The 25,930-nt window shown below is 48.1% G+C and overlaps 1 protein-coding gene across 3 annotated transcripts in view; it reads right to left on the bottom strand.

The window, feature by feature from the left end:
* Nipped-A (Transcription-associated protein Nipped-A) overlaps window positions 1-25,930 on the bottom strand; it is a 287,463-nt gene that overhangs the window by 167,241 nt on the left and 94,292 nt on the right. For all 3 annotated transcript variants that reach the window (XM_084595462.1, XM_084595463.1, XM_084595464.1), the window contains exons 23-27: window positions 12,518-12,808; window positions 10,902-11,053; window positions 9,896-9,996; window positions 6,760-6,959; window positions 1,228-1,520 (exon numbers count right to left, since the gene is read on the bottom strand). In XM_084595462.1, the coding sequence (XP_084451588.1) occupies window positions 1,228-1,520; window positions 6,760-6,959; window positions 9,896-9,996; window positions 10,902-11,053; window positions 12,518-12,808 (1,037 nt within the window). The remainder of the gene's footprint in view (window positions 1-1,227; window positions 1,521-6,759; window positions 6,960-9,895; window positions 9,997-10,901; window positions 11,054-12,517; window positions 12,809-25,930) is intronic.

Raw genomic sequence — 25,930 nt, 5'->3', positions numbered from 1 at the left:
ATCGAGCGCATGACTTTGTGCACTGGAAACCAGAAGACCAGCACCATCACATTGCTCACAGCAATGCACATGTTGGTGCGTGCATGGGAGCAGGTCACGCCGTCCACAATTGCAAACTGCTTCCACCACTGTGGCTTTGCTGCCGGAAGTATGAAAGAAAGTGGCGACGATGGGAGTCCGGAGCCTCTGCCTGCGGCTGTGCGTGCTGTGCTGCAGGACGTCAGTTTTGATGATTACGTTGGAGTAGACAGCGATGCAGCAGTGTGCGGTGCCCTAAGTGATGAGGACATTGTCGCTGAAATTGTTGGGGAGCAGTCTGTCCCAGAAGAGGCAGAAGACGAGGACGACGACGAGGAGCAAGAGCCCGTGTGTCCATCTGCGGCAGAAGTTATGGGAGCGCTGAATGTCGCGCGCCTTTTCTTCAGCTTTGAAGAGGGGGAAGAAGACTCCCTGCGTCGCATTCGCATGCTAGAAGACCGAGTGAGTACGGTAGCCCTCAGAGAGAAGAAGCAGAAGATGATAACAGACTTTTTTGCTAAATAAATGTTTTTCGTGCCCTCCGGGCATCAAACGCCTTCATTTTTGCTCACTTTCATTAGTTCGAATTTTGGTTAATTCGAACTGGCCTGGCGGCCCCGTGGAATTTGAATTAACGAGCTTTTACTGTATTGTTAAAACCGGTATCATTATAAATGGGTTTGACTGAATTAAAATTTCAAACAATCCTCTTGAACATCTTCATCACTTTCCCAATTCTACTGAGAGATACACACTCCTGCTTTGGTGAACCATGGTATGCAGGAGTGCCCACTTGAATTTCGCACTGGGCTCCTGAATCAAGGTGGCCCCGGCAGGGCAAGCAATTGTGCAAAAGTAGTGTCTAATACATGATGCACAGACACTTCCGAGCCTCTGACTTTCGCACAATAGACAAGACGACGGGTAGAAGGCCGCCCCTTGAGAGGCAAAGAAGTGGACTCAAAGCACAGTTCTTATGCTAAATTCCACCACTAGCCCAAGATGACAGCAACCATCAGCCATGCATTTGTCAGCCATCTGAATCGTGGACCAGTATTCTGAGTTAGTGCCGTTTTAAGAAGCGTTGCTCTCGTCGTTTTTGGTAGGCTCAGCCTCAACTGCATTTCACCACAGCTCCACAGCCCTGAATGGTAACCCACTTTCTAGACAAATATTCGAGGAAGGTAATGAGAGTGAAGTAATACGCACTTAGCCATGTCCACGGCCCCGTTGGAGACCTCTCCTGTGAGGTCCATCATGATGAAGAAGAGTGCCTTGAGGAAGACGTACTGATGGGCCAGCACCCAGCGCAGAGGCATCCGCTCGACTAGGCACTTGATAGCAAAGCAGCCACCAGACTTGGCGTACCATGCCCGGTCGTAGCAGAGCATGCACAGACGGTCAGCCAGGTAATCCAAAAATGGCAGCTGACAGGCCCGCTCCCGGGATGTCAGCACCGTAGCCGTATTCTCCGTGATGAGCAGGAGAGCCAGCTGTCCCACCTGCCAGACAGAAGAGAACAAGGACATGGCGTTAAAGTTATGTCCTGTTCCACGACACCCTCCATGACAAGCAGCACGAGCATAGGGTGGTTAGTAAAAAGCCCTGCCCTCTAGGTTCCTTGAGGACTGGAGCAGCCACAACACAGCAGTTGTTATCCATCTAGTGCAACTGTTTCCAGTGTGCTGTCGACAGGTGCAAATGCAAACTAACCACCTGTCCACCAACCCTCTATCGTGCCGCTGCTCACAAGTTTGAGATTAAAGGCTGACATTAATGCTTTCCACACCATCTCCCGAGCCAGTGCTGCTTGACACTAGGAAGTTCATATTTGCTATTTTGCAATTAAGGGGAGACGCGGGTCTTAGAACGGCCGAAAATGGTAAAAAAATCGATTTTGAGAAACACCCATTTTCTGAAGGTTTAACCTTTCGAGCACCTGCACTCAAATTATTAACGCCGAAGTCGGTCAGGAAATGCTATAAAATCTGTTTTCAAAACATCACGACAGCCGCGAAATGCCCCCCCGAGAAGAGAAAATTTGCTCGAAATTCCCGCGCGCGCCGCGGGCGTTCCAGCCAGCTGATTGCCGCCATCTTCGGCTTGGTTTGAAGCTGTTTTCTTCGTGCGCAATTTGCGCTATCTCAAAATCGCGTCGCTCAAGCGGTATGGCTGCGAGCGCTGGTTTTCCGAAGGCCGTTTATGGTCTCCGATTGGCTGTCACGCGGCGCGCTTTTCAAGCGTGCCGTTCAGAGTCTCCTATTGGCTGGCGTGACCTGTGCGTCATTTTTTTTCTCTTTTTCCGTTTTGCGTTCGCCGCCGTGGCTGCCTCTTCACGTGCGTCTGCGTTTGCGCTCGCGTTTCGCGAAGCACTGTTTTGTACCAATCGTTTTTTCTTTTTTTCCCCTTGCGATCGAAACAGGCGTGGAACAAAAGCCAGAAGGTGCTGCGGCCGCAAGCGTGCTGTCGGGACTTGCGTTACGACGACACCGCGGGTTCAAATTACAGTACGAACTGCATCCCGGATCAGGATAAACTGATACCGCTGCCACATACTACTCTACGGCGGAGCCGACGCACTGTGTTGAGCGGTCGGCACAAAGTCCGTTTTGTCGGGAAAGTCGGCGACCGAACGCTAGTTTCTCCGCGCTAGTTTCTCCGCGGCCTCAGCGCGGAATGCGATGCCAGTACAGAGTTCGCGATTGTGGACATGAAAGCATTAACAACTTTATTGTGCACAAATAGCGCGGAACCTGCGGCGAGATCGCGAAGATGCGAGTGGTCAATAGCATGAGCGTCAGAACAGAGCTTTTCAGGGCCACCCAACTGTTTGCCACAGGCCACCTTGGCACGGGACCGCTAGTTCCCTCAAGAAACCGTTCGCAGGGCTGAAGATATTATCCTTGGAGCTGGACATCCTAGCCCCGCGCTCAAGTAAACCCATAACTTCATGATTTTGTCACGTACACATCTTCAAAATTTTTAGGAGATGTTTGGTTGGATGGAATAAGACACTTTGTTTTGTTTTCCAGGGGGACAGATAGGGTACACTGAAATAAAATCTACATTTGAAGATTCCTCCCAAAATTTTCTGCAGTCAGAGTCAAAACTTCAAATGCGATTTTCTCAACTTCATATTTTTTGCCAACATGACTAGCCTTACGGAACTTTTCATTACGTTCTTGTGGTACAATTTTAATGTCTTACACCGTTGCATTCAGAACTGAACTGTGGAGCTATGCTATTTTTATGTTGCTAGGTTGAACATATCAAATTTGGGGGAGAATAATGTCAGCTAATTATATTTAAAAATTATGGGGCAACGGCATAATTGGACATTTTTATATGGTTACGCACCTCTGTGATAATATAAATAGCAACATTTTAATCAGAGCCAAATAATATTGAGGGAAAGTGTCTTAATCACCCGTAAGAAATGACCTAATTAGGCATCAGTTATGTTTCCATAGTATAAGAACTAATTGAGAGATAGTAAAACAAATTATATTTTTGAAAACACTAGGAAGAAATACATATACACACCGAATAACCCCCCCTCCCTCCCCCCCCCCCCCCCCCATTGTGATATCTCTAATAATAAAAAAATTTGCTTTAAGACCAGTGTCTCCCCTTAAGTGATATAAGTCAAACCTCGCTATAACGATCACGGATATAGCGAATTATCAGATAAAACGAACTAAAATCAAAATTTGGTTGGTCTATGGTTCATTTCTTTAAGAGTTCTTTCTGTATAACGAAAGAAAAAGCACGTGACCCAAACGACCACTTTTGGTTGGCTGCCGGCGTCGGCTGCTTGCAGCTTGGCGCTATTTTGAAAAGGTCGCGTATTTAGGCCTAGCTGGTTTAGCGACATTCCGTCGTCATGGCCACGTCGTAAAATGGGGAAAATTTAGGTTCGAGCGTGCCTAAATTTAGGTTCGAGCCTAAAAACCGAAGAAAGGTAGAGAAAAGAGGCGCGCCGGTAACGCGGCATCCTGTTATCAGCAATCGGCGACCAAGCACTGACGCTCCGCGATGGGCCGATAAGAGCGAAGCCGATGATGCTCGGCACGACAGATAGGAGAGCGAACGATTTCCTCGAGGAGATTCCTGTTGCGTGCGAGCATCGTAATCCCGACGATGCAGATGAAAAAGTGATACCTAAGCAGTTTTCATGGGCGCGAAAGATCGAACACTCGGAAAAGTTAGTGGCGCGGCGGCAGCGGCAATCGCGAAACTGCATCACGCACGGCATGCGGAATAGCAAACTTTGTCGAAAGAAACTTGCATCTGAGTTGCAGGGGCAATTATCTCGATGGAAAATGGTGCATTCACACCAAAAACCAGTCATAACTCATTTTATCGAGTTTCTGTTAGCCTTGGTAATTCAAAAATATGCCCAAAACGTTTTTTGTCGATTTCTCAAAATTGAATTTTGAACACAGTCAGCAGATCATTATTTCTGGTCCTGCTCTTGCTACAGTTATTTTCTTTTGCTAGAAAGCTAACCTCATGTATCTTTTGACACCAAGGTAAATCTAAGAACCGTAGGGGAAAATTTGCTGAAAAGATTGTCCTTGGCACCAAAATGGACCGCCTCTACTTCGAGTTTTTTTTTTTTTTTTTTTATGGTGTAACTAACTCAAATTGGTATAGAACATTAATTTTTGCTTTAATTTACTTTCCAACCATTTCTGATCATACTGATATGTCAGACCTTGATCTACATGTTCTGATATGTTTTTCCTTGTTTTCTCAAAAACAGCATTTTTGAGGGTGCTGCAATTTTGGAGGAAATCAATATCTCCGGTCCTGTTCTTGCTATTGCTATAAATTTTTTTTTAGAAAGGGAATCCTACCACTCTCATGAAACAAGGGTAAATGCAGTGACCAGAAAGGAAAATTTACTGAGTAGGTTATCTTGTCTCGGGCACCCAAATGGGCCTTTCCTTTCAAACGTTTCCTATTGCATAACTTTGGCTCAAATTTGCATAGGCCATTAATTTTTGCTTTAGAACCCTTTCCACTTGTTTCCGATCTTGTTTTCATATCAATCATTGACATAATTTACACCTACATACTGTGAAATGTTTTTCCTCATTTTCTCAAAACTGCAATTTTGAGGGTGCTGCAATTTTGCAGGAGAGATATCCCTTAAACTATTTGTGCTGCAGCTCTCATTCTTGTCTTGTTAGAAAGAAAAACTCTAGGACAGTGCAATAGGAGTAAAATATGTACACTTATTATGCGGCAACATTTACAGAATTAATTATCAACTTTAGGAGCCAACTTGGGTTTTTGGTCATAAGTTTGACTTCGTGTAACTTTGGTTCAAATTCTTCTAGCATGTTAATTCGTGGCTAGCGGCACTCTATGGTCCTTCTAGATCACTCTGGCAGGCCTATTCTCATCATGCCATGAAGTGTTTAGTAATTAACTCGCCTCCAAATGAAAAACGTGAACTAGGTAATATTTTGAAAACTATTTCGTCTACAAAAAAACTAATCAGATATTTGAAATCAGCATGCAAAAATATATTAACTGCGCAAGTTTCAATCGGATCCACCCATAAATAAGGAAAAATGTTTTAAGAGGGGTGTCCCCCCTTAAATCGGCCACGCATTTGCGTGCCCCGTCATTTAGCGACGTCGACAAACACTAGTACCAATGACCAATAGCCTTCGAGATCTCACGTGCACGTGCGGTGATCTCGGAGGTCATGAACGGCCATGGCCGGACTCCAGCATCACCGCCGCTGCTCCAGTCCGGCCATACAACAGCTGACAGACATGTGACTGGCACGCCACGCTCTCATGTGGTTTTTAAAAGTTAAAAGGGGAAGATCTGAGGGAAATCTTTTTATCCACGCTAGTCGGGAATTGCATTCAATGGCTGCACATAAAAATCCACAAAAATACTTCAAATAGAAAAACAAAAATGCCAAATAGAAAAAACCAAGAATTCTTGGCATGACACATGACATTTAAACATGGCTAGAGCCTGTACTCACTTTTAATTCACCCAAAGCTATGCATATGAAATGATTTTCTCAAAATATTTTGATGATTTTTTTTTGTATACAGTATGATGAAACCCAAGTCTGCAAGTAGTCGCATTACCGTAATGTCAAATTAACAACAGAATAATAAAATCATAGTAATTTACAGAAGTGGAAAAAGTCGTAAAGACAATTTATCAAGGGACACAGTGAAAATCTGGATGAGAATCCACGAAACTATTGTCACACGATAGTTCCTGCAAGCAAGGCAGTCAAGTAAAAGAAAAGTTTCCAGGAACCTGGCAATGAAGTCGTACAAGAAGCTCCTGTCATGAAACGTTGAGTGTCTTTGTCAGTGGAGGGCTTTGTACATTCTAGTCCCTACGTTCATTCAGTCATGTACACTTCTTTCTTATAATCTCTTTCAGTCCCTTTGAGCTGAGAGTGGGTGTGTGCAGGTTCGAAGGTTCAATTTAAGTTGTTTCCAAGGCAACAAAGCATAGTACAGGCTACACCATGCCCACACTGCTCAGCAATCACATTAGCTGACATCAGTGCATGGAAACTTTTGTGCTGTGACGGCCTCGCAATGCCAAAATAATGCGTGGGATCCTGGATCCCTTCACAGCCGGGGATCAGTGGAGATCGCGAAAGCTGTGCTGCATATGCAAAGCGATCCCTTGGCTTTGTGGCATGCTTGCTGTTGAGCTCGCGTCAACTTGGGGGAGGAAGAAAGAGCGTACCTTGCAGAGTTCTTTCTCCTCATGGGCCATGATGGCAGCCACGGCATCCACCAGCACGGCTGGGTCCATGCCCTGTGTCGGGGGCCGTGTCTGGCGCAGGGGCCCCGCCTGCTGGGCCACAGCCACCAGGGTGTAGTGGTGCACCAGGGACACCAGGAAAGGCAGCACCTGGCTGTGCAGCTCCTTGATGGCCGCCGCCGCTGAAATACAATGTGTGTGCACGCTCAGAGCAGCAGTGCTGCACATCTGCATTCTTTCTTCAACAGGTTGATGCTTGCATTCAACACAATGAGCACTCAGTGTGAAGTGACAATGGCAGCAGGACAGGAAAACAATAATACAATAGTAATGCATTTTATATTAAAAAAAAAAGACAGTGATATCAGAGTACCTTGCACTTACGAAATTAGCTCAACATTTTACTATAATACTAGCCAGAACAGTGCAAGTATAACATGCCCGTTTCCAGTTTCGCTACGCTTTCACAAATGCACTTGTTTTGACAATCTTGTTAATACCCCTATTTGAAAATTCAGATAATTCGAACGAGGCACGCAGTTCTAGCAAAGTCCCTCATAAGTCCACGGAGTCCAGCACTCATTAATTCGAATATGAGTGGGCTCGTTCTGGTTCAATCAGATGGGGAACAGCTTCAATTACAGTCGAACCCGAATATATCAAACCCGGATAATTCAAATTTCGGTTATATCGAACTCACGGAATATCCCTTTGAAAATTCTACGTAACAGTATAAGAAAGTTGCGTCGTGTATCGGACTCCAATTTCACCTGTCCGATATATCGAACTCTACACCCTGCACTGGAAGGTGCGCCTTCCCAAAAGACTATCGCATCACCTCGGCCGTCTGCCACGTGACGTCTTCAAGCCACATGCATAAGGAACAAGAAAGAACCAGTCCGATGACGGCCTTCTAGAGTAGTGCCGCGCCCTTTCCCCAAAGACACACGCATCTGCGGTGATCTAGGGTGCCTCGAAAAAGGCACTGGCCATTGAAGCACACTATGGTAATCATTTGCCGCACGCCAGCATGTGACATTTGCAAGCCACGTGCGTGAAGGAACGAAAGGGAACTAGTTTGGCAATGGTCGGTATGGAGCCGACCTAGCACGGAGGAGACGCAGCCAATGCAGCCATGGTGTTCGGGAGAAGGGAAACAACACGATAGAGCGAAGCGCAAGGCTGTGCCCATTCTGCCGAGCTTACTCTCTCCCCTTCCTCTTTCCCGGTCTTCGTTCCTAGCAGCACACACTACGCACGTGCCAACAAGCCAGCTCAGCCCTTGGAAGACAGACAGAACGACTCAACTGAACTCCACGTCTGATGCTTTAGTATATGTTGTGAACCCTCTATGTGCGGCAGGTGACGTGCAATACGAGTCGTGTCGTCGTGCTGAACATGCAGAGTAGCATAAGCTATGACGGTTGCGGACATTAAGAAGTGGCAGATCTTTTTATTTTTTTTTTTTTTTTTTGCGACAGTCCAGTTTTGCATCTATGGCAAAGAACGCATGCAGTCAGCTGCAATCATAACACCCGCTTTTAGCATTATTCGTTTCAAACTGCATTTGCAGCTACCACACTTCCCAATTATTATCCCGTCCCAAGCGCAGCGTGATTAATCAACCAGGCTTGTGTAATCAAGCCATCATGGACACTCTGCCAAGTTTGCTCCCCACCTCTGCAGAAACTAACATCAAAAGTATAGTAAAAAGATAAACACGTAGTGACATTAACGCTGCGCAGCATCTTGGCACTCTACCAATAAATTAGCTGCGGATACGACGGCTGAAACGAAGGGACGCGGCACCGACTACCGCTTTATTTATTAATTTTTTTGCAAATTCTCAGCAGCAAAAGTGGAGGGTGGGTTTATTATGAGAGTGAGTTGATTACATGTGACACAAATGGTACAGTAAAAGCTCGTTAATTCAAAGTCACGGGACCGGGGAGAAAGCTCGAATTATCCGATGTTCGAATTATCCAATGGCCTAAAAAGGAAACTGACAAGAACCAGTTGCAATTACTCAGTATTCAGTTTGGTTTGTTGGATTAAACGTCACAAAGTGACTCAGACTATGCGAGACACCATAGTGGAGGGCTCAGGAAATCTCGACCACCTGGGGTTCCTTAACGTGCACTGACATCGCATAGCACACACGCACCTCGAAAAGCGGCCGCCGAGGCCGCGATTCAATGCTGCATCCTAGGGCACAGCAGTCTGGTACCCTAACCACTGCGCCACCCCGGCGGAGTAGCTTCGATTATTCACAACCTACTAAACTGTATACTGTAATGTGCCACCAGGTTGCAAGGCTGGCTTTTGGCTGTAGTCATTGGCCCAATTACAATGGACAATGCCGATGCAGTATTTGCCTCAGCCGTCAGTCAGTTCTTTACAACCACTTTCACCTTGTTATTCCAAGACCTCCGTACAGCGGCCACCACATACCATACAGCGGCCCGCACTGGCGGGTTTGTCTTCCCATTTCAACTACTCAGTCCAGACTGACGCGTTCATTCCCAGCACAATGACCACAGCGCAGCGATCGAACGCTGAGCTTATGAAACCAGTTGCTGCCCATCAAGGGGACATTCAATATATAGTTTTCAGAATGCGCACAACACTCCTGACTACTTCCTTTATCACAGTACTGACAATAAGATGTTGAAACGAACCGATTTCCACTGTAAAATTATGTTTTTAAGTCATCTTGGGGTTCCTGCAGGGTGTGAAAAATTAGTCGTTAAATGTACACTGCAGCACACAAGCATTTCTGGCTACACTGCAACACAACATACACAGCTGGGTAACCTTGCCTAGAGCGCTCGAGTGGAACATCTGCACAAAAATGGAAGTGAAACTTTAAAAAATAAGTTACCAAGTTTCACAGACAACACTCGTTTTAGCGCAGCGCCAGACTGGTATACAAAAAATGCCGGTACGTGCCCCGGCGAAGCCAGCAACACCAAAATTTTAATTTGCTCCGCTGGACAGTACTCATGCAAACTGGATGAACTTGCTTGTCTCTGTAGACCTGACATGCAGTCAGCAACAAAAGGCTAACAATTTTCTGCACAGTACACATATCAAAGGAAGACTGAAACAGGGCGCCTACCGAACATGCCAGTCAGAGCCATCTGGTGCACCTTGCGTGTCTCCACATCGGTGCACTTGTACGGGCAGGTCTGGACGGGGGCGATCTCGCCTGTGCCAAAGCTGAGGGAGAGGCGGATGAGCGTCACTGAAAACCGTGACAAGCTGTATCGTGGCACAAGCATGCCTTTGACAATCTGCTACGCTCAGTGGCAACTGGAAGTTATAAACACGCCATCCAGATGAAGCACAAACAAAACCCACCCAAGTAAAACGTACACCAGTTCGACGGGAGGCATGAAACACAGAATACCGAATAAAAACCTAAGCACAAAAAAAGTAATACAACTAGGACACGTGTTACTGAAGTGAATAAATAAATTACAAAAGATCTGATTAAGCTTTACACAGTTTAACGCCCCAGAAAGACATCGGCCATGAGTGACATAGTGGAGAACCCCCAGAAATGTCGGCCATGTGGAGTTATTTGTTACATTGACACCGCACAATACATAGTAAAGCCACTATCAAAAACGCGTTCTTGGATCAACAGTTGAGCACCCTAACCCCTGAGTCAGAGGCAGGGCAGTTAAAAAGAGAAACAAGAATGTTAAATAATTCTCCCATACAAAAGTTTTGGGAGAATGACAGCCGACGACTATTAGAATTTTAACACGAGACCAATTTTATAAGAAGAGTGCTTTTCACAGGCCCCAGTTTTAAATTTTTCTTTTGTTAAAGTAGGGAGACAGAGAAAGCAAAGGCAGAGAAATGAGATGAGTATTCGTATAGCTTATTCAACATTTGCCACCTCATTTGCACTTTTTCTCTACTAATTGTGAAGCTAACAGCTGAAATGGCAGGGGAGAGAGAGGTGAGATGTGTACTGCTTATTCAGCATTTGGCGCCACATTTGCGATTCGTTCTATTATTGAAATTGCTAAGCCCTGCTACTTCCCCAGAAATGTTGACCAAGAATTCTCGCAATAACAAGGGAACTTAAGTTCTTCCGAAAAGCCCACCCTCACCTGGGATGTGAAAAAAGCTGCAGCATGGAGTGGCGATCATCGTCCAGCTGCAGATTGGCCACTAAGAAGCCACGGATGATCTCCCAGCACTGGCGCCGGTAGAATGAATCAATGCCACTCTGCTTCAGGGCGTTGAATGCTGTCTCAATAATCTGTTGAACGACAGGAAGGACAAGGGCCAATGCCAGCATATGAGTTACAAGGAGAAAAAAATAAAGGAAAGAACAGGTTTAAAACATAAAGCACACTGACCATCTAAACAACACCCTCTTTGCAAACATAGCCACTGACAGATTTTTGGGGGCAGGTAAGACCAGAAAACTAGTTTGCAAAGTCGTGGTTAAAAAGAAAAACACTTAGAGGAATCAGCTAGAAAGCATGGTCAAAATCCTTTACATTTTCCCATGAGTCATTGATCAACAAATTGTGCACGTACGGCCGAGCTCTGCGTGTACGGGTTCGTATGAGGCTTTCAATCTGTCGCGAAGATATGGCTTCTTCCGTAGTGAGGCTGTTGTGAAATGGAGAGTATCCATATCCCATGCTCCACTTGGATGTGAGAATACAGTGAACCGTGCATACAGTTAAGCCTGGTTATAACGAAATTATAACGAAATAAAAAAAAAGTCCTTTTTTTTTGTACATCCAGGTTTTTGTCATATGAACTTTTGCATGACGACTAGAAGGGACAATGAAGCTGAAACGATCTTTAAGGGATTGTGGTAAATCCCCATCAGCCGAAGTTATACAAATCGTGAAAGGTTTTGTAATCGCGCTGCAGCCATGGCGCAACGACTGCAACAGCAGCCGCCACCACCACCACCACCTCCATTGCAGCTCGTATGACACGGCTACGCGTGAAAAGCACGCATAGTAAGGGTCTAAATCTACCGTACGCACCACAGCTAGGCTAGAGGTGGTATCTAGAGTAGATTGGACATGGTTGCGCTGCCAATAGGTGAGGAGGTGCATGCATCTTCACACATGTTCCCACTCTCTCTGCCTGGGCTCTCTGGCTCACAAGACCGGTGCTCTCCGCCGTTCCCGCTACCAATGCACAAAAGCTATCTGCGGCAAAATCTCATGCGCAACTACGTAGCTGAGATGGGCGCACACGACTCGCCTCAGTCTTTTTATTGCGAAAGCAATACTGCTCGCAGTTTGAGCCTTCAGCGTAGAATGGCAGTGACCACCACTGACCTCTGCCCTTTAAACGACCCCCGTAGACGACCCCAAGCTAGCAGGAGCTGCGGGAGACCCCTGTCAGAATCAGCCTGCTAGGACACTGGCATTCACGTTACCCCTATAGGCCACTAAGGTACATTCATGTCGGTTGGTTAAAGCTGGGCTTTATATGCGGGCTGAGGAAGAAGAAAAAGAGAAGAACAACGCTAGGTCACCCGCAGCTAATGGTTTCGCTCAATATTTGGTTCAGCAGCGTTGAACCCTTGTAATTTTTTTCATTCTTCAGTTTCCTTGCTGCTTTTGAGCACTAACTGTGGGGTCTTGCTTCCCTGTTCCACAAAGCACACAAGTGCTGTCAGTGGCTACTGCTCTGACCTTTGCCTCTCCAAATGAGACATCTGTTAATCAGGCAGCAACTCGCCAACACACACCTTGTCAACAGGCAGAGCTATGGGGCTCTTGTGGTCCTGAAAGTGGACCGTAATGCAGGGTCCAGGTGAGTCGCGGTCACAGTAGTCCAGCCGCTGGGGCTCCATGAGCATCTTGCGGTTGCCGCCCCCAAACTTGCCCAGCACCCGGAATGCAACCTGTGCAATGCTGTCGGTTGGGTTGCGCAATGTGCGCCACAGAGCCTGCATCAGTTCAGCCCGCACAGGCTGGATGTGCTCGTACAGGAAGTCGGGCTGCAGGTTGTCCACGCACAGCTCCAGCGTGCGCAGGCCCTGACAGAGAAGAGAAAGAAAATAATTATGGGGGTCACTTGAGCTCACACTCTTAAGGGTATGACGCGATATCACAGCCTGCCATCAGACACATAAAGCCCCGCTGTAAGGGGAGACAGAGCTCTTGAAACATTGTTCTTAAATTTTAACTAGATGCAAAGGCATTCTTGTAAACCAGTAAACCATCAAAAATTTGTGTTTTGAGAAAACGAGAAAAAATGAACAGAGATGGGATTTATTAAGCTAATTTGCACCTTATAAAGTTGAATTAGTGGCTTAGGGAGTGAATACAGTTGAACCAGGATAATTTGAATTTCGGCTATATCAAACTCACGGAATATCCCCCTGAAAATACCATGTAAAAGTACCGTATTTACACCAGGGTGTCTAGCAAACCACTATTTTCAACATCCCTGACTTTTCCAGCCTTTCCCTGATTATTTCAGGTCAAATTCCCTGACGAGTGAAGAGGCTCAAAAATGTAACCGCTGATGATAATGAGCACAGACTAATGATTTCCAACAAAAAGCTACTTATTATTCATATCCTGCAATTTACAATAGCGAAAGGCTGCTATATTAATGGCTGGTAAAAACGTCAAAAGTTTACTGAAAATTAAAAGCACTCTGACGACAGCTTCAACAAAGCTCTTTGATACTACCAGTTGCGAAACTTCCTATATTAGTCCCCATGTATCAAAGAACAGCTATTTTGATTGGTAAAAGTTCGGGTATATATAGGGTGCCTCGCGTCAATACTGGCGACGCCCGTGTCCATTAAAGGAAGTTGAGTTTGAGTTGCAACGTTTCGGATTGTTGATAAATGCGCGCGCAATCACCTGGAAAATAAAGTTAGTTGGCTTGCAGTAGCGAAAATTCTTAATTATAACAGCCGCAGAGTTAATTAAGGGGAAACGCACGTCTTAAAACGGTCGAAAATGGTAAAAAATTGAGAAAAATTCATTTTCGGAACATTTATCCTTTAGGGCACCTGCACTCAATTATTAACACACAAAAAAAAAAACAGCGCAAAAAACAACCCCTATTATTGCGCATGTCTTTTGATGTGCCAAGTATGAACCAACTGGCCCAAAGAGCTATTTTGATAAAATTGCTATCAACACTGAATTTGGTCAGAAGATAAGATAGAATCGATGGCCAAAATGTCATGGCAGCCCCGAAATGCCCCGCGAAAAGAGAAAATTTGTTCGAAATTCCCGCGTGCCGTGGGCGTTGCAGCCGGCCGATTGCCGCCATCTAGGCCTTGGTTTGGAACTGTTTTCTTTGTGCGGAATTTTCGCCATCTCAAAATGGCTTCGGTCAAGCGGACTGGCTGTGCACGCCAGTTTTCCGAAGACCGTTTATGGTCTCTGATTAGCTCTCACGTGGCGCACTTTCAGTGCATCATTCAGTCTCTCCCATTGGCTGGCATAATCAGAGAGTTATTTTTTTTCTTTCAGTTTTGTGTTCACCGCAGTCGCTGCCGTTTGTGAGCGTCTGCATTTTTGTTTCTTGGTGCACCGCTTTGTGCAGAGTTTTTCCTTGCGATTGATATGACGGATAACAGTAGATTGTAATGTGCATGCAATGAGTGGAACAAAAACAAAGACACCGGCCACAAGCGTGCTGTCGAGACCTGCATTACAGCCGATGCCAGACTTGTTAGATATGCAGGGAACATCAACCACGCTGCCCGATGACGACACCGCGAATTCAGATTACAGCGTGAATCGCATTCTGGATCACAGTACACTTCGATTTGATGCCGCCGCCGCGTAATGCTCTATGGCAGAGCCGGTGCACTGTGTTGAGTGGTCAGCAGAAAATCCGTTATTTCAGGGAAGTCGGCGACCCAACGCGAGTTTCACCTCGCCGTCTGCACGGAATGCGACACCAGTACAGAGTTTGTGATAGTGGACATGGAAGTATTAAGCGCGGTACCACACTCAGCGCACACACACAAAAAGAAATCTGCATGAACAACATACTTGAATGAAAATGCACCGCAAAAAATATATCGTGCCATTTTCCCTGACTTGGCGAAATTTTTGATGGCTTGCATGACGTTTCCCTGATTTTTCCCGGTGCATAAAATTTCCCTGACAATTCCCGGTTTTCCAGGTTGCTAGACACCCTGTTACACGATTGTAAGACTACCTGACTTTTTTTTTTTAATTTTAAAATCCAAAGGGGGGGGGGGGGGGGTTGTGTTTGCAAGAGAATCCGCCTTTTGCGCGAGTTTTCTGCGCATGCGCGAAGCCCCAGCGGGGACTGATGAAAACACACTGAGCGGCGTCGACGGCGCTTCTCGTCGCCGCACTCATAGCCAACGCACGGGGGCTGGAGGCGCGGTCACGTTCACAGCCTCGGTAAAACGATGCCAACCACCTGTGCCGCTTACGGCTGCCACTCTCGAGGCGTGCCGGGATGCAAGACGCGTTTTGTTAGCTTTCCTTCGGCGAGCCGCGACCTTCAACGGCGTGAAGCTTGGATTAGGGCAACCAAGCGTCAAGACGTGAATGGGCGACCTTGGCAGCCGACTGCGTGCTCTCGACTGTGCGAAAAACACTTCGTTACAGGTATGTATGCATTTAATGGAAATGTGCATGATGAAAAGTATCTACCGGAGTTTGCACCAAGCCTGTAACCCACCAGTGATAGCCACAATGAGCATTTGTTCGGGACGTCTGATGGCGATGTATTTTGTCGTTTGTTTTATTTATGTGCGAAGGGGCCGGGTAGCGCAGATATCACAGGTGGCTGTGTGCGCTAGACCGTAATATTTAGCATGTTTTATCCCGACTGCCGCCTGACTAAAAAGAAGAAAAAAAAGGGTGTTTGTTGTGATGCACCGCCGTTAGCGAGCCGAGTGGTTGAGCTGGTCATGAGGCTCGCGAACGGCAGTGCATTAAAACGCCGTATTTTTTTTTCTTATTAGTGAGGTGGCAGTCACGATAAAACATGCTAAATATTACGGCCTAGCGCACACAGCCGCCTGTGATATCTAAGCTACCTAGCCCTTTCGCACATAAAGATAAGAAGGGACAAAATACATCGCCTTCAGGCCCCGGTGCAACTGAAGCAATCACGCACCGAAGAAATCCTCATTGCAGCTATCACTGGTGCGCTACAGCCTGGGTGAAAACTCCAGTAGGTACTTTTCATCATGCCTATTTCGCTTAGATGCATACATACCTGTAGTATCTGTGTTTTTGCCACTCGGAGCATATATGACGCACTTGACACTTGCACGCGACGCACAGTATTTTTTTTTCTAATTAAAGGCTCGCCTTCGTGCACGCCAAAGCATTCGGACTTTGTTCCTTTAATGTACGCAATCAGATGCACTTCGTTAGGGAGCTTGATAATCGTCGTCTTCGTCCAACCGTTCGCAACGGCAAGGAAACCGCCCGGCACAATAAATGAGCCTCCTGGAGGGTTCATGCACGTTCACTTGCAGAGTGGATCGCTCTGGACGTAGAACAGGGTTGGTTCCTGACCGAGATGCGCATCCGATATGTAGGAGATTCACATGTGACACCAAGTTGTTGATTCCGCAGAAATCGCGGCGGAGGCAGAAATGAACGTTGGAGATCCTTTCACAACAGAATGACCATTCTCTGCGCACCGAGAACCTTTTCACCACTGCGACCACATCCGTTCTGACTCCTGAGGCCAGAAACCGGCTACAGCTCTGAATCATCCATTGCCAGAAAAATGCAGCGCGTTTCCTGCAGGTGTGCATTCTGGCCGGGACAATGCCCTTTTCACGGGATGTGTATATGTGACTCTCTGCCGATCTTCGTGGATGAAATCTTATAGCTGCACGGTTGTAGATGACGCGAGGAGGAAGCGACGCCCATTGCACCATGCCGGCGCCGCGGTGACCGCATTGTGCTCGGTAACTCAAGACACCCCACGCATATGCGCCGCTCAAAGTCACAGGAGACGATTCCACCTAGCTCTGCAGCATCAACAAACCCCTGGCTGCTTTGCCCTTTGAGATCCCTCTCTCTCTCTCTGCCCCCACGCTCTCCTGTGCCGAAAACCTGCACACAGAGCGTCTCATTCTGTCACGTCGAACACGGCCCGCGCTACACGCTCTTACAATACGAAGATAGTATATGCGTACGTGCGTTATGAGTGGATTGTGAAAACGCTCTACCTTCCCCCATACTGCGTGAACATGATATGCTGCAATCACTGTCACTACTTTCCGCTCCGAGGCCAAAAAAGGGGGAAAGCTTTCGCTTTCTACCTGCGTTGGCGTGGCCTTTTCGTATGGTGTGCTTTCGCGTCGTCTGCTACACTGCCGCTCAATGTGCTTCCCGCCCGCTCCCGCATGAAGGCGCCACATCCTCGCGCAAAAGGCGGATTGTAGGCGTTGCATTCAGCAATACTGCAAGCTTCTTTAACAGACCATTTTTTTTTAACTTTCACTCTATGCACCGCACTCATAAATCCCTTCTATCTATGTGCACTGCACAAATGGGAGTGTCGAGAGTTGACTGAAGGCTGCTGTTCCAATCGCAGAGCCTGCGGCGGCTCTTCCGGGCAGTGTCGATGGTTGACGAAAGAGCCAGCTGATCACGCGGTGTTGAAGTGCTACTACATTAAGCATCGCCTTTCGTCGTTCTTTGGTTCTTTGTGTTGTGTTTTTGGCTTCAGTGCCAAACACACATAGTCATGAATTCTCTTGCTCCGGAAAGTATTCAGCGCTTTTTCACGGCAGCTTTCAAGAGGGTGGCGATTATTTATGCAGAAGAGACCAACAACTGTGCGGTGGGCCGAAATTTCGAAGTATCTGAATTGGTGGAGCGGGAGTGGCGACGGCAGTGAGGCAAGGTTTTCAGCTGTAATGCTAAACGAAGAGGTTTCCGCGGGCTGAAGTCAAGAAGTTTTCCGAGGCTGGAGGCCAAGCTTGCCACATATGTTACTAAGGTACGGGATCGGTCCCTTCCAGTGACATGAGAAATGGTCCCATAACAAACCCGTGTCTTTGCTACAGAAGCGGAGATTCCAAGGACAGACTTCAAAACCAGCAGGGCTTAGGCACCTAAATTTAAGAAGAGGTCTGGCTTTTCTCTTAGTCGGCGTACATGCATTTGCCAGAAGCTGCCTATCGCATATGAAGAGAAAGTCCTTGCTTCCCATAGGCACTTCCTCAAACTTCGAGACTCACGACAGTACTTGCTCAGCCAGATCAGCAATGCTGATCAAACCCCCGTATACTTCGACATGACGAACAACACGACAGTGAACACGAATTGAGCTCGCGAGGTGGAACTCCTCACAACAAGAAATGAGAAGCTTCGATTCACCATCATGGCAGATGGCACGAAGCTCCATACATACGTTTTTAAAAGAAAGACAATGCCATCAGAAGCATTCCCAAAAAGTTTGGTTTCGTTTGGTTTGTGGGGTTTAACGTCCCAAAGCGACTCGGGCTATGAGAGACGCCGTAGTGGAGGACTCCGGAAATTTCGACCACCTGGGGTTCTTTAACGTGCACTGACATCGCAGAGCACACGGGCACCTTGCTTTTCGCCTCCATTGAAAAGCGGCCGCCGAGACCGGGATTCGATCGCGCGTTCTTGGGAACAGTAGTCGAGCGCCGTAACCACTGCGCCACCCCTGCGGGGCCATTCCCAAAAAGTGTCATGCACGTGAATGAGAAGGGTTACATGACCGACGACATGGTAGTGGAATGATGTGGCTTCTGAGGCCAGGGGCATCACTTAGAAGTCGCATCCCCAACCTTCTTGTGCTAGATTCCTTCTGAGGCAATCTTACAGACAAGGTGAGAGCGGAGCTGCGGAAGGAGCACACAGACATGCTTATGATTCCTGGCGGTTTGACGGGGCAGCTGCAACCCCTAGACGTCAGCGTGAACAAGCCCTTCAAGGATTTGCTACGCCGTGAGTACGAGTGGCTGGCAGCGGAAGGGCACAGGCGGGTCGACTCACATTCTAGTTGACCTAAAATTGTGTAAATGCGATACAGAAAAGCTGCGTCGTATATCAAACTGCTAATTCACCGGTCGTTCGATATATCGAACTCCGCACCACACACTGGAAGGTACGCGCTGTCCAAATACGATCTCATCACCCTCGGCCTTTTGCTGCGTGACGTTTTCAAGCCACGCGCAGATTCAGAGAGAGCAGTTTGGCGACGGCTGGTCTAGAGCAGCGCCGCGCCCTTTCTCCAAAGGCGCACAAATCTGCGGTGATCATTTGCCACGCATCAGCGTGTGACGTTTGCAAGCCATGTGCATGAAGGTATGAGAAGGAACCGGTTTGGCAAGAGCCGGTACGAAGCAGACGCAGCCAATGCAGCCGTGGCATTCAGGAGAAGAGTCACTCTTTCCCGGTCTTCGTTCGAAGCAGCACGCTGCGCTGCTGGGGGGCACCTTGAAAACGGTGCTAAAAAACGCACTCTAGGCGTCTGGTGGGTAGTACAAATTGCCGGCATCTGCATACGAATGCACGCAGTCGGTATGGATCCACCGCTTTAATTTGCATTATGCATGAATTTTAAAAATTTTAGGCGCTGAAAATCCTTTCAAGGTTATCACAATTAAAAAGGCAATAAACCAATGTCAAGCATTATACGACCGATAAAAATCGGAGACGAAGTCTCGGCGCGCTGCCAGTCGATACAGCTAGGCGGGTGTCGCGCGAATTCGTAGAGGTCTTCGAAAGCTTTACATGCAACTAAGGTTAAGAACATGATTACACGAAACTGCAACAGGGATAGATAGCGTGAATAACCCCTCCGACGCATTAAGAATCTTTCCGATGGGAACTTTATGCGGGCCGGCCGTGCATGGGCTGCTGGGGATTCCGTTCAATGCATTGCCTGCTTGTCCCTGAACTTGTTAGTTCATCCTGCACTGTTTTTTGCTTTTTACGCTCCGTTTAGCTTATAAGTAGCCGCGCACTGGAAATCACACACAAAGCTAAGCTGGGTCTGCAGAAACGTTTAAATTTTGACGCAGTAGGAGTTTCGGTGTTCGCAGTTAGGTACAGATATCAGTGAAAGTACGCTGACCTCGTTCCACTGCTCAATTGTAAATCTCTAACTTGTGTGCTTACAGCCCTCATGCCAAAGGTTCTGCCTGTTGGCGTAGTGGGGACGTACTGTCAGCTCAGGAACACTCGGTGCATAATGATCGAAACGCTTTTGTCGGGTGCTTACAGTAATAAATCTGTGCCAAATGACGTCTACTGCTGTTTCCTCTTGAAAGTGAATGGCTGTTTTCACTGAGATAGCAAATGTTTTAAGTGAGCTCTAGTTTGCCATCCTCACCTTTTGCTGCTTGACGTACGGGCAGGTTTTATACTTGTGCAGCTGCCGAAAACAGTAGCATAACGGACGGTTTCTTTGCCATCCTCACCTTTTGCTGCTTGACGTATGGGCAGGTTTTATACTTGTGCAGCTGCCGAAAACAGTAGCATAACGGACGGTTTCTGTACTCCATATATTTCAGTTTGAGCAGGCGGAGCGGCCAGCGTAGGGCGAAATGAGTTTCTCTTGAACCAGAGCACCTGATCGCCCATACCAATCACACCGTAGCCCCTTTTTGTCTGGCTATGAAAGAGAGCAGCAGATTCAAATTGTTAACCTGACCATGGAACCCTACAACAAAAGCGGCAATATAGAAGCGGTGACAGTGTTAAGACGAAGAGGTACGTGGCAAGATCAATGCCGCATGCTTTGAGCATTTCGCCGGAAGGCAGCCGCAGTGATTTTTTTTTAATTTTAGGCTACTGCCGGTTCACAATGATGCCCATCATACATTATGAGTCTTTTCACGCTCACAAAGGGGCAGAAAGAAGTGCAAGTTGATGTAGAAAGCCTGCGAAATACGTGCTGCAGTATAAGCAGAGCTGCCGTTATACCACGAGGCAGCGCCACCCTATTCAAAACTCCAGCGCAAGGTCCCTGTGGCAGAGTGAACGTCGGACGCTTTCTCCAGTGTTTTGGGACTCCTTGTGCACGGCAGGTGACATGCCATGCGCACCTTGTGTCGTGCTAAAGGTGCGACACAGCGTAAGCTACAGCGTCTGCTAACTAAAAGAAGCGGCTTTTTTTTTTTTTTTTTTTTTTTGTGAGAGCCATCCATCCTTTTTGTCGTGCTGAGTGTGTGGCGTAGCGTAAGCAATGGTGACTGTGAACATTAAAAGCAGACTTTTTTTTTTCCTGAGTGGTCGATCCTTGTCATCATGATGAACATGCGGCATAGCATGCTATGCCGGCTGCAGACGTTCAGAAGTGGCTTTTTTTTTTTTTTTTTTTTTTAAGCGAAAGTACCTAGTCCATCCTTGCATCTATGAATCAGCGAAAGCATGCGATCAGCTGCGATCATGGAACCAGTTTTTAGCACTGCTCACTTCGAACAGTAATTGCAGCTATCACGCTTTCCAATAATTTTGTGGCAGTACACTCCACCCGCGCCAAGCATGGCGTGATAAATCGAACTAAGCTTGTGCAATTAAGTCATCACGAGCACTCTGCCAAGTTCGCTCCCTACCATCACAGAAGCCAACATCAAAAGTATAGTCAAAAAAGAGAAACCCGCTGTTATGTTATCACTGAGCAACATCTTGGCGCGCTGCCAATAAATGAACTATGGATGCAGCAGCTGAATCGGAGGGACACACCACCAGCACTTTTTTTTTTAAATTGTCGGCTGCAAAATGGAGGGTAGGTTCATTATGCAAATGGGTTGATTACACGACAAATACGGTATCTTTTGCACGACTGCAAGCAGCACCTCACACAGATTTCTGTATATCGAATTATTGATGCATCAAACTATTTCGCGATCCCCTTCGAGTTCGATATATCCGGGTTCAACTGTAAACTAAGTGGTTTAGGCTGTAGGTTTCCACGATGTCATTTTACGAACATTTTTTTTTTTTTCCGCAATTTTCAGCCATCAAAGGTACTGTCCCAAACTTAATACATTGATTCATTCATGCAAAAGCATTAAGTGTCAATATGTTTGCACTTTTTGTCACCGCCAGCGCATGACACCCCTTTCATGGAGTGCGTCTTGTCTGGAAGCATCTGATAAAATAATGCCGTTTCATCTGAGTTATACACATCCTGCTCCGCGTAGCTTGCAATAATGGCTTGGTTTGTTGCAAGCCAATTGGCAACGTCCTAGTCACTTACCGAACGCGCCTCACCGACAATCGATTTAAAAACAATCCCATGGCGCACTTTGAACCGATGTAGCCAGCCACTGCATGGGCAGAAGTCGGGAAAATCTAGTAGGAATGCGAAGTCTTTGGCTTTGCCCAGCATCATTGGTCCACTTATCGGAATGTTGCTAGCCCGTGCGTCGACGAACCACTTCAGCAACGCATCCTCTACGTCCGCATAGGTGGCCTTCCGCAGGCGCTTTTTGTCCGCTGTGTTGGCGTCGGAGCTGGCGCTCTTTTCCTTATTCTTGAGAATTGTCAAGGTGGTAGATTTCGACACGGTGTACTTCTTCACCAGCTCGCAATTTTTAGCACCTTGAGACAGTTCAGTCACAATTGCTCGCTTCGTTGCCATGTCCAGCGCTTTTCGTTTCGCGACCGCTGCAGGCAGGCAATTCCCGTCCGCCATCCCGAATTATACGACTCAGGCCCGACAGACGAAGCGCTCACACCACACACACAAAAATGACAACAAAGCGCCGCAACTGACGGAGCACGTGCGCACGTGCTACAATCACGCGAGGCAAGCGAGGAAGTGCCTAAGGAATGGAACGGAACGGAACGGACACACAGCGGGTCATGGTATGCAGCGGGGAGACCAATGAGAGGCATCCCCGAGCGTCAGTGCTGCCACCTGTTGGCTCCTACCGTAGTTGCTTTCAACTGCCCATGGCCTCCGAGATTACCTCCGCAAATCTCGGAAGCCACGAACCGTCACCGCCGTACTGAACACAGCGGCGCGCGCATTCAGTCCGCCCGTGCAAACAGTACAACCGCTAGCGTATGGAGAGGCCTGCCTCCTGACGCCCCGCGCCCCTGGCACGGCCGCTCAATGGAACAGCCAGGAAACGAAACGACGAAACTTCAAAGACTATGCCGAAGGCCGGCGCCGTGGAGACAGGCGAAGACGAGGGAATGGCGAGAGGAGAGGGGAGCGGAGTTGCGAGGAGGGGCGGCGAGAGGAGAGGGGAGCGGAGATGCGAGGAGGGGCGGCAGCGTGGCCTTGGAGGCCACACCACGCGCCGACACTCGTAGGCAGCGCGCGTCGGCGAGCAAAGGGTAGCTCGCTTGCGAGGAGGATTGAGAAAACAGACCAAAAGGGATGGGAGCCCATCGTTATCTCGTATCGGGGCGCCGGGTTTACGCCGTCCGTTCGCTGTAACCGATCGGCAGCGCTCATGGACGTTCGTTATACGTGCGATCTTGTGCCATTGAAGTAATGTATATTTTGGCGGCCGCTCCGGTCTCATTCGTTATAAGCGAAAGTTCGTCTTAAGTGGGGCCGTTATAGGGGAGAAAACATGGGCCAGCGGGCGCTGCGCCGCTCTGTGCGTCAGCGCCCTCCATGGAAATCCCGTCAAAACCTACAGGCAGTGCGGCCGCGTGGTCTGCTCCCCGCCGCATAGGGGAGAAAACCTGGGCCAGGGGGCGCTGCGCCGCTCTGTGCGTCAGCGCCCTCCATGGAGACCCCGTCAAAACCTACGCGCAGTGTGGCCGAGTCGTCTGCTCCCCGCCGCATAGAAAAGCATGCTGTCGTCTGCTCCGCGCTGCTCTCCAGCGCGTGTTTGCGCGCGCGCGCTCGGTTGTTCCTCTCCTCCTCCGGCCGCATTCTGGCCGCCGACGTGCTCCAACAAAGGGAGCAAGAAAAAAAAAATGAATGAAAAAGTGACGGCGCGCTTTTTCGCAAAACTCGTGAAAGTGTTTTTCTCTCTTCTCTCTTTCGTGTTGAAACGATGGTTGTCGGTTTTTTTTTTAGGTATCTCGTACCGCTCGTATCTCGCACCTCTGTTTGTAACTGGCGGTACCGCAGCAGCCATCGCAGAACCAAGTCGGCCTCAAGAAACAGAAACAGAAACAGAAAGGAAAAACACATACGTTAATCGTTCTATTCTCATACGCGATCCTGCTTCGGGAGCTCAAAACTGCGAATTCGCTAGAGGAGATAACTAATATAGGGATTGCACAGCGTAGCTGTGGAATTAAGAAGACAGAGGTTTACTTGGAGAGAGGTCACCGCCTGCATGAAAAGTCGTCAGGCATTTCCTCGCTCTTCGTCTCACGGAGAGAGGAAACTGCCGAAAGAATGGCATGCCTCGGCTTCTCGTCAGTGATCCAGGTCGTTAAGAAACCTCTCATCCTTAAAGGTAGATAAGTCATTGATTTCGGATGGCAGCGCCACAGCAGCGAACTCCCCCTGACCGCTGTCAGCAGGAACCAAAGGGTAAGGCGGCATGCTTTGTGCCTTTGTAGGGAACGCGTCCTAAACGCGCCGAAAGCACGCACCACGGCGCCGGCAGCATCGTCTAAAACGTCTGTCCCCAAAGAGTTGAATAGGCCCCTTTCAAGTGAGCAGTCACAAATGGAAAGGAAGCTCCCCAACCAGCACCCGGAGCACTCGTCGCTGTGTACACGCGTATCAATTCTCAACAAGGCTGGACCCTTCATTCTCTGAACAACATGTAAGAGACATCAAGAGGTGCCGCCTCAAGTCCTTCAAAATACCTGTCGCTTGCCTCTGCCTTCGAGTACCGAATTCACGTTCATTTTTTTTTTTTTTTTTTGTCTGAGCCTGCCAACAAGCGCTCTTTGAAAACAATGTCCGCGGCGATCAATTAATCAAAATTTCTCTCTTTCGAAAGCACCGATAAAAAGCGTGCCTCCAGCCGCCTCTATGTCTGCCAGGGCACAAAAAAAAAGCAAAGATAAGAAACACCACTGGCAAAGAGCGCCGGCTTTGCGCGCACAGACGCACGACCATCCCCCCTCGTCCTCACTCTCCTCCCGCTCCGCTTTCACGTGCGGCTGCCTGTAACATGCGCTCCCGAGCGAGCGAGCCGCGCAGACTCCGCAGACAGCCGCGCGCAGCGCGGGCGCGGATATGCGCGTAGGTTTTGTAGTTCCTCTCCGCTCCGCTGGAAACCGAGCGCTAGCGTCGCGGAGCAAACTCCAGCTTTGGTTCCCTATAGAAAAGCATGCTGTCTGCTCAGCGCTGCTCTCCAGCACGTGTTTGCGCGTGCGCGCTCGATTGTTTCTCTCCTCCTCCGGCCGCAGTCTGGCCGCTGTCGCGCTCCAACAAAGGGGGCAAGAAAAAAAAAACTGGAATGAAAAAGTGACGGCGCGCTTTTTCGCAAAAACTCGTGAAAGTGTTTTTCTCTCTTCTCTCTTTCGTGTTAAAACGATGGTTGTCGGTTTTTTTTTTTTTTTTTAGGTATCTCGTACCGCTCGCATCTCGCACCTCTGTAACTGGCGGTGCCGCAGCAGCCATCGCAGAACCAAGTCGGCCTCAAGAAACATATGTGTCATTAATGCCATCACTCGGCGCTTATAAAGGGAAAACATATACGTTAGTCGTCCTATCCTCATACGCGATCCTGCTTCGGGAGCTCAAAACTGCGCATTCGCTAGAGGAGATAACTGAACTAGGGATTGCACAGCGTAGCTGTGGAATTAAGAAGACAAAGGTTTACTTGGAGAGATGTCCCCGCCTGCATGAAGAGTCGTCAGGCATTTCCTCGCTCTTCGTCTCACGGAGAGAAGAAACTGCCAAAAGAATGACATGCCTCGGCTTCTCGTCAGTGATCCAGGTCGTTAAGAAACCTCTCATCGTTAAAGGTAGATAAGTCATTGATTTCGGATGGCAGCGCCACAGCAGCGAACTCCCCTTGACCGCTGTCAGCAGGAACCAAAGGGTAAGACGGCATGCTTTGTGCCTTTGTAGGGAATGCGTCCTAAATGCGCCGAAAGCAGGCACCACGGCGTCGGCAGCATCGCCTAAAACGTCTGTCCCCAAAGAGTTGAATAGGCCCCTTTCAAGTGAGCAGTCACAAATGGAAAGGAAGCTCCCCAACCAGCGCCCGGAGCACTCGTCGCTGTGTACACGCGTATCAATTCTCAACAAGAAGAAGTCCTTCAAA

The sequence above is a fragment of the Amblyomma maculatum genome, chromosome 2 (assembly GCF_055883805.1).
Source record: "Amblyomma maculatum isolate TAMU_Amacu chromosome 2, ASM5588380v1, whole genome shotgun sequence".
NCBI classification, from domain to species: domain Eukaryota; kingdom Metazoa; phylum Arthropoda; class Arachnida; order Ixodida; family Ixodidae; genus Amblyomma; species Amblyomma maculatum.
Note: the sequence above shows the minus strand (reverse complement) of the source record. Positions and strands in the feature narration are given on the sequence as shown.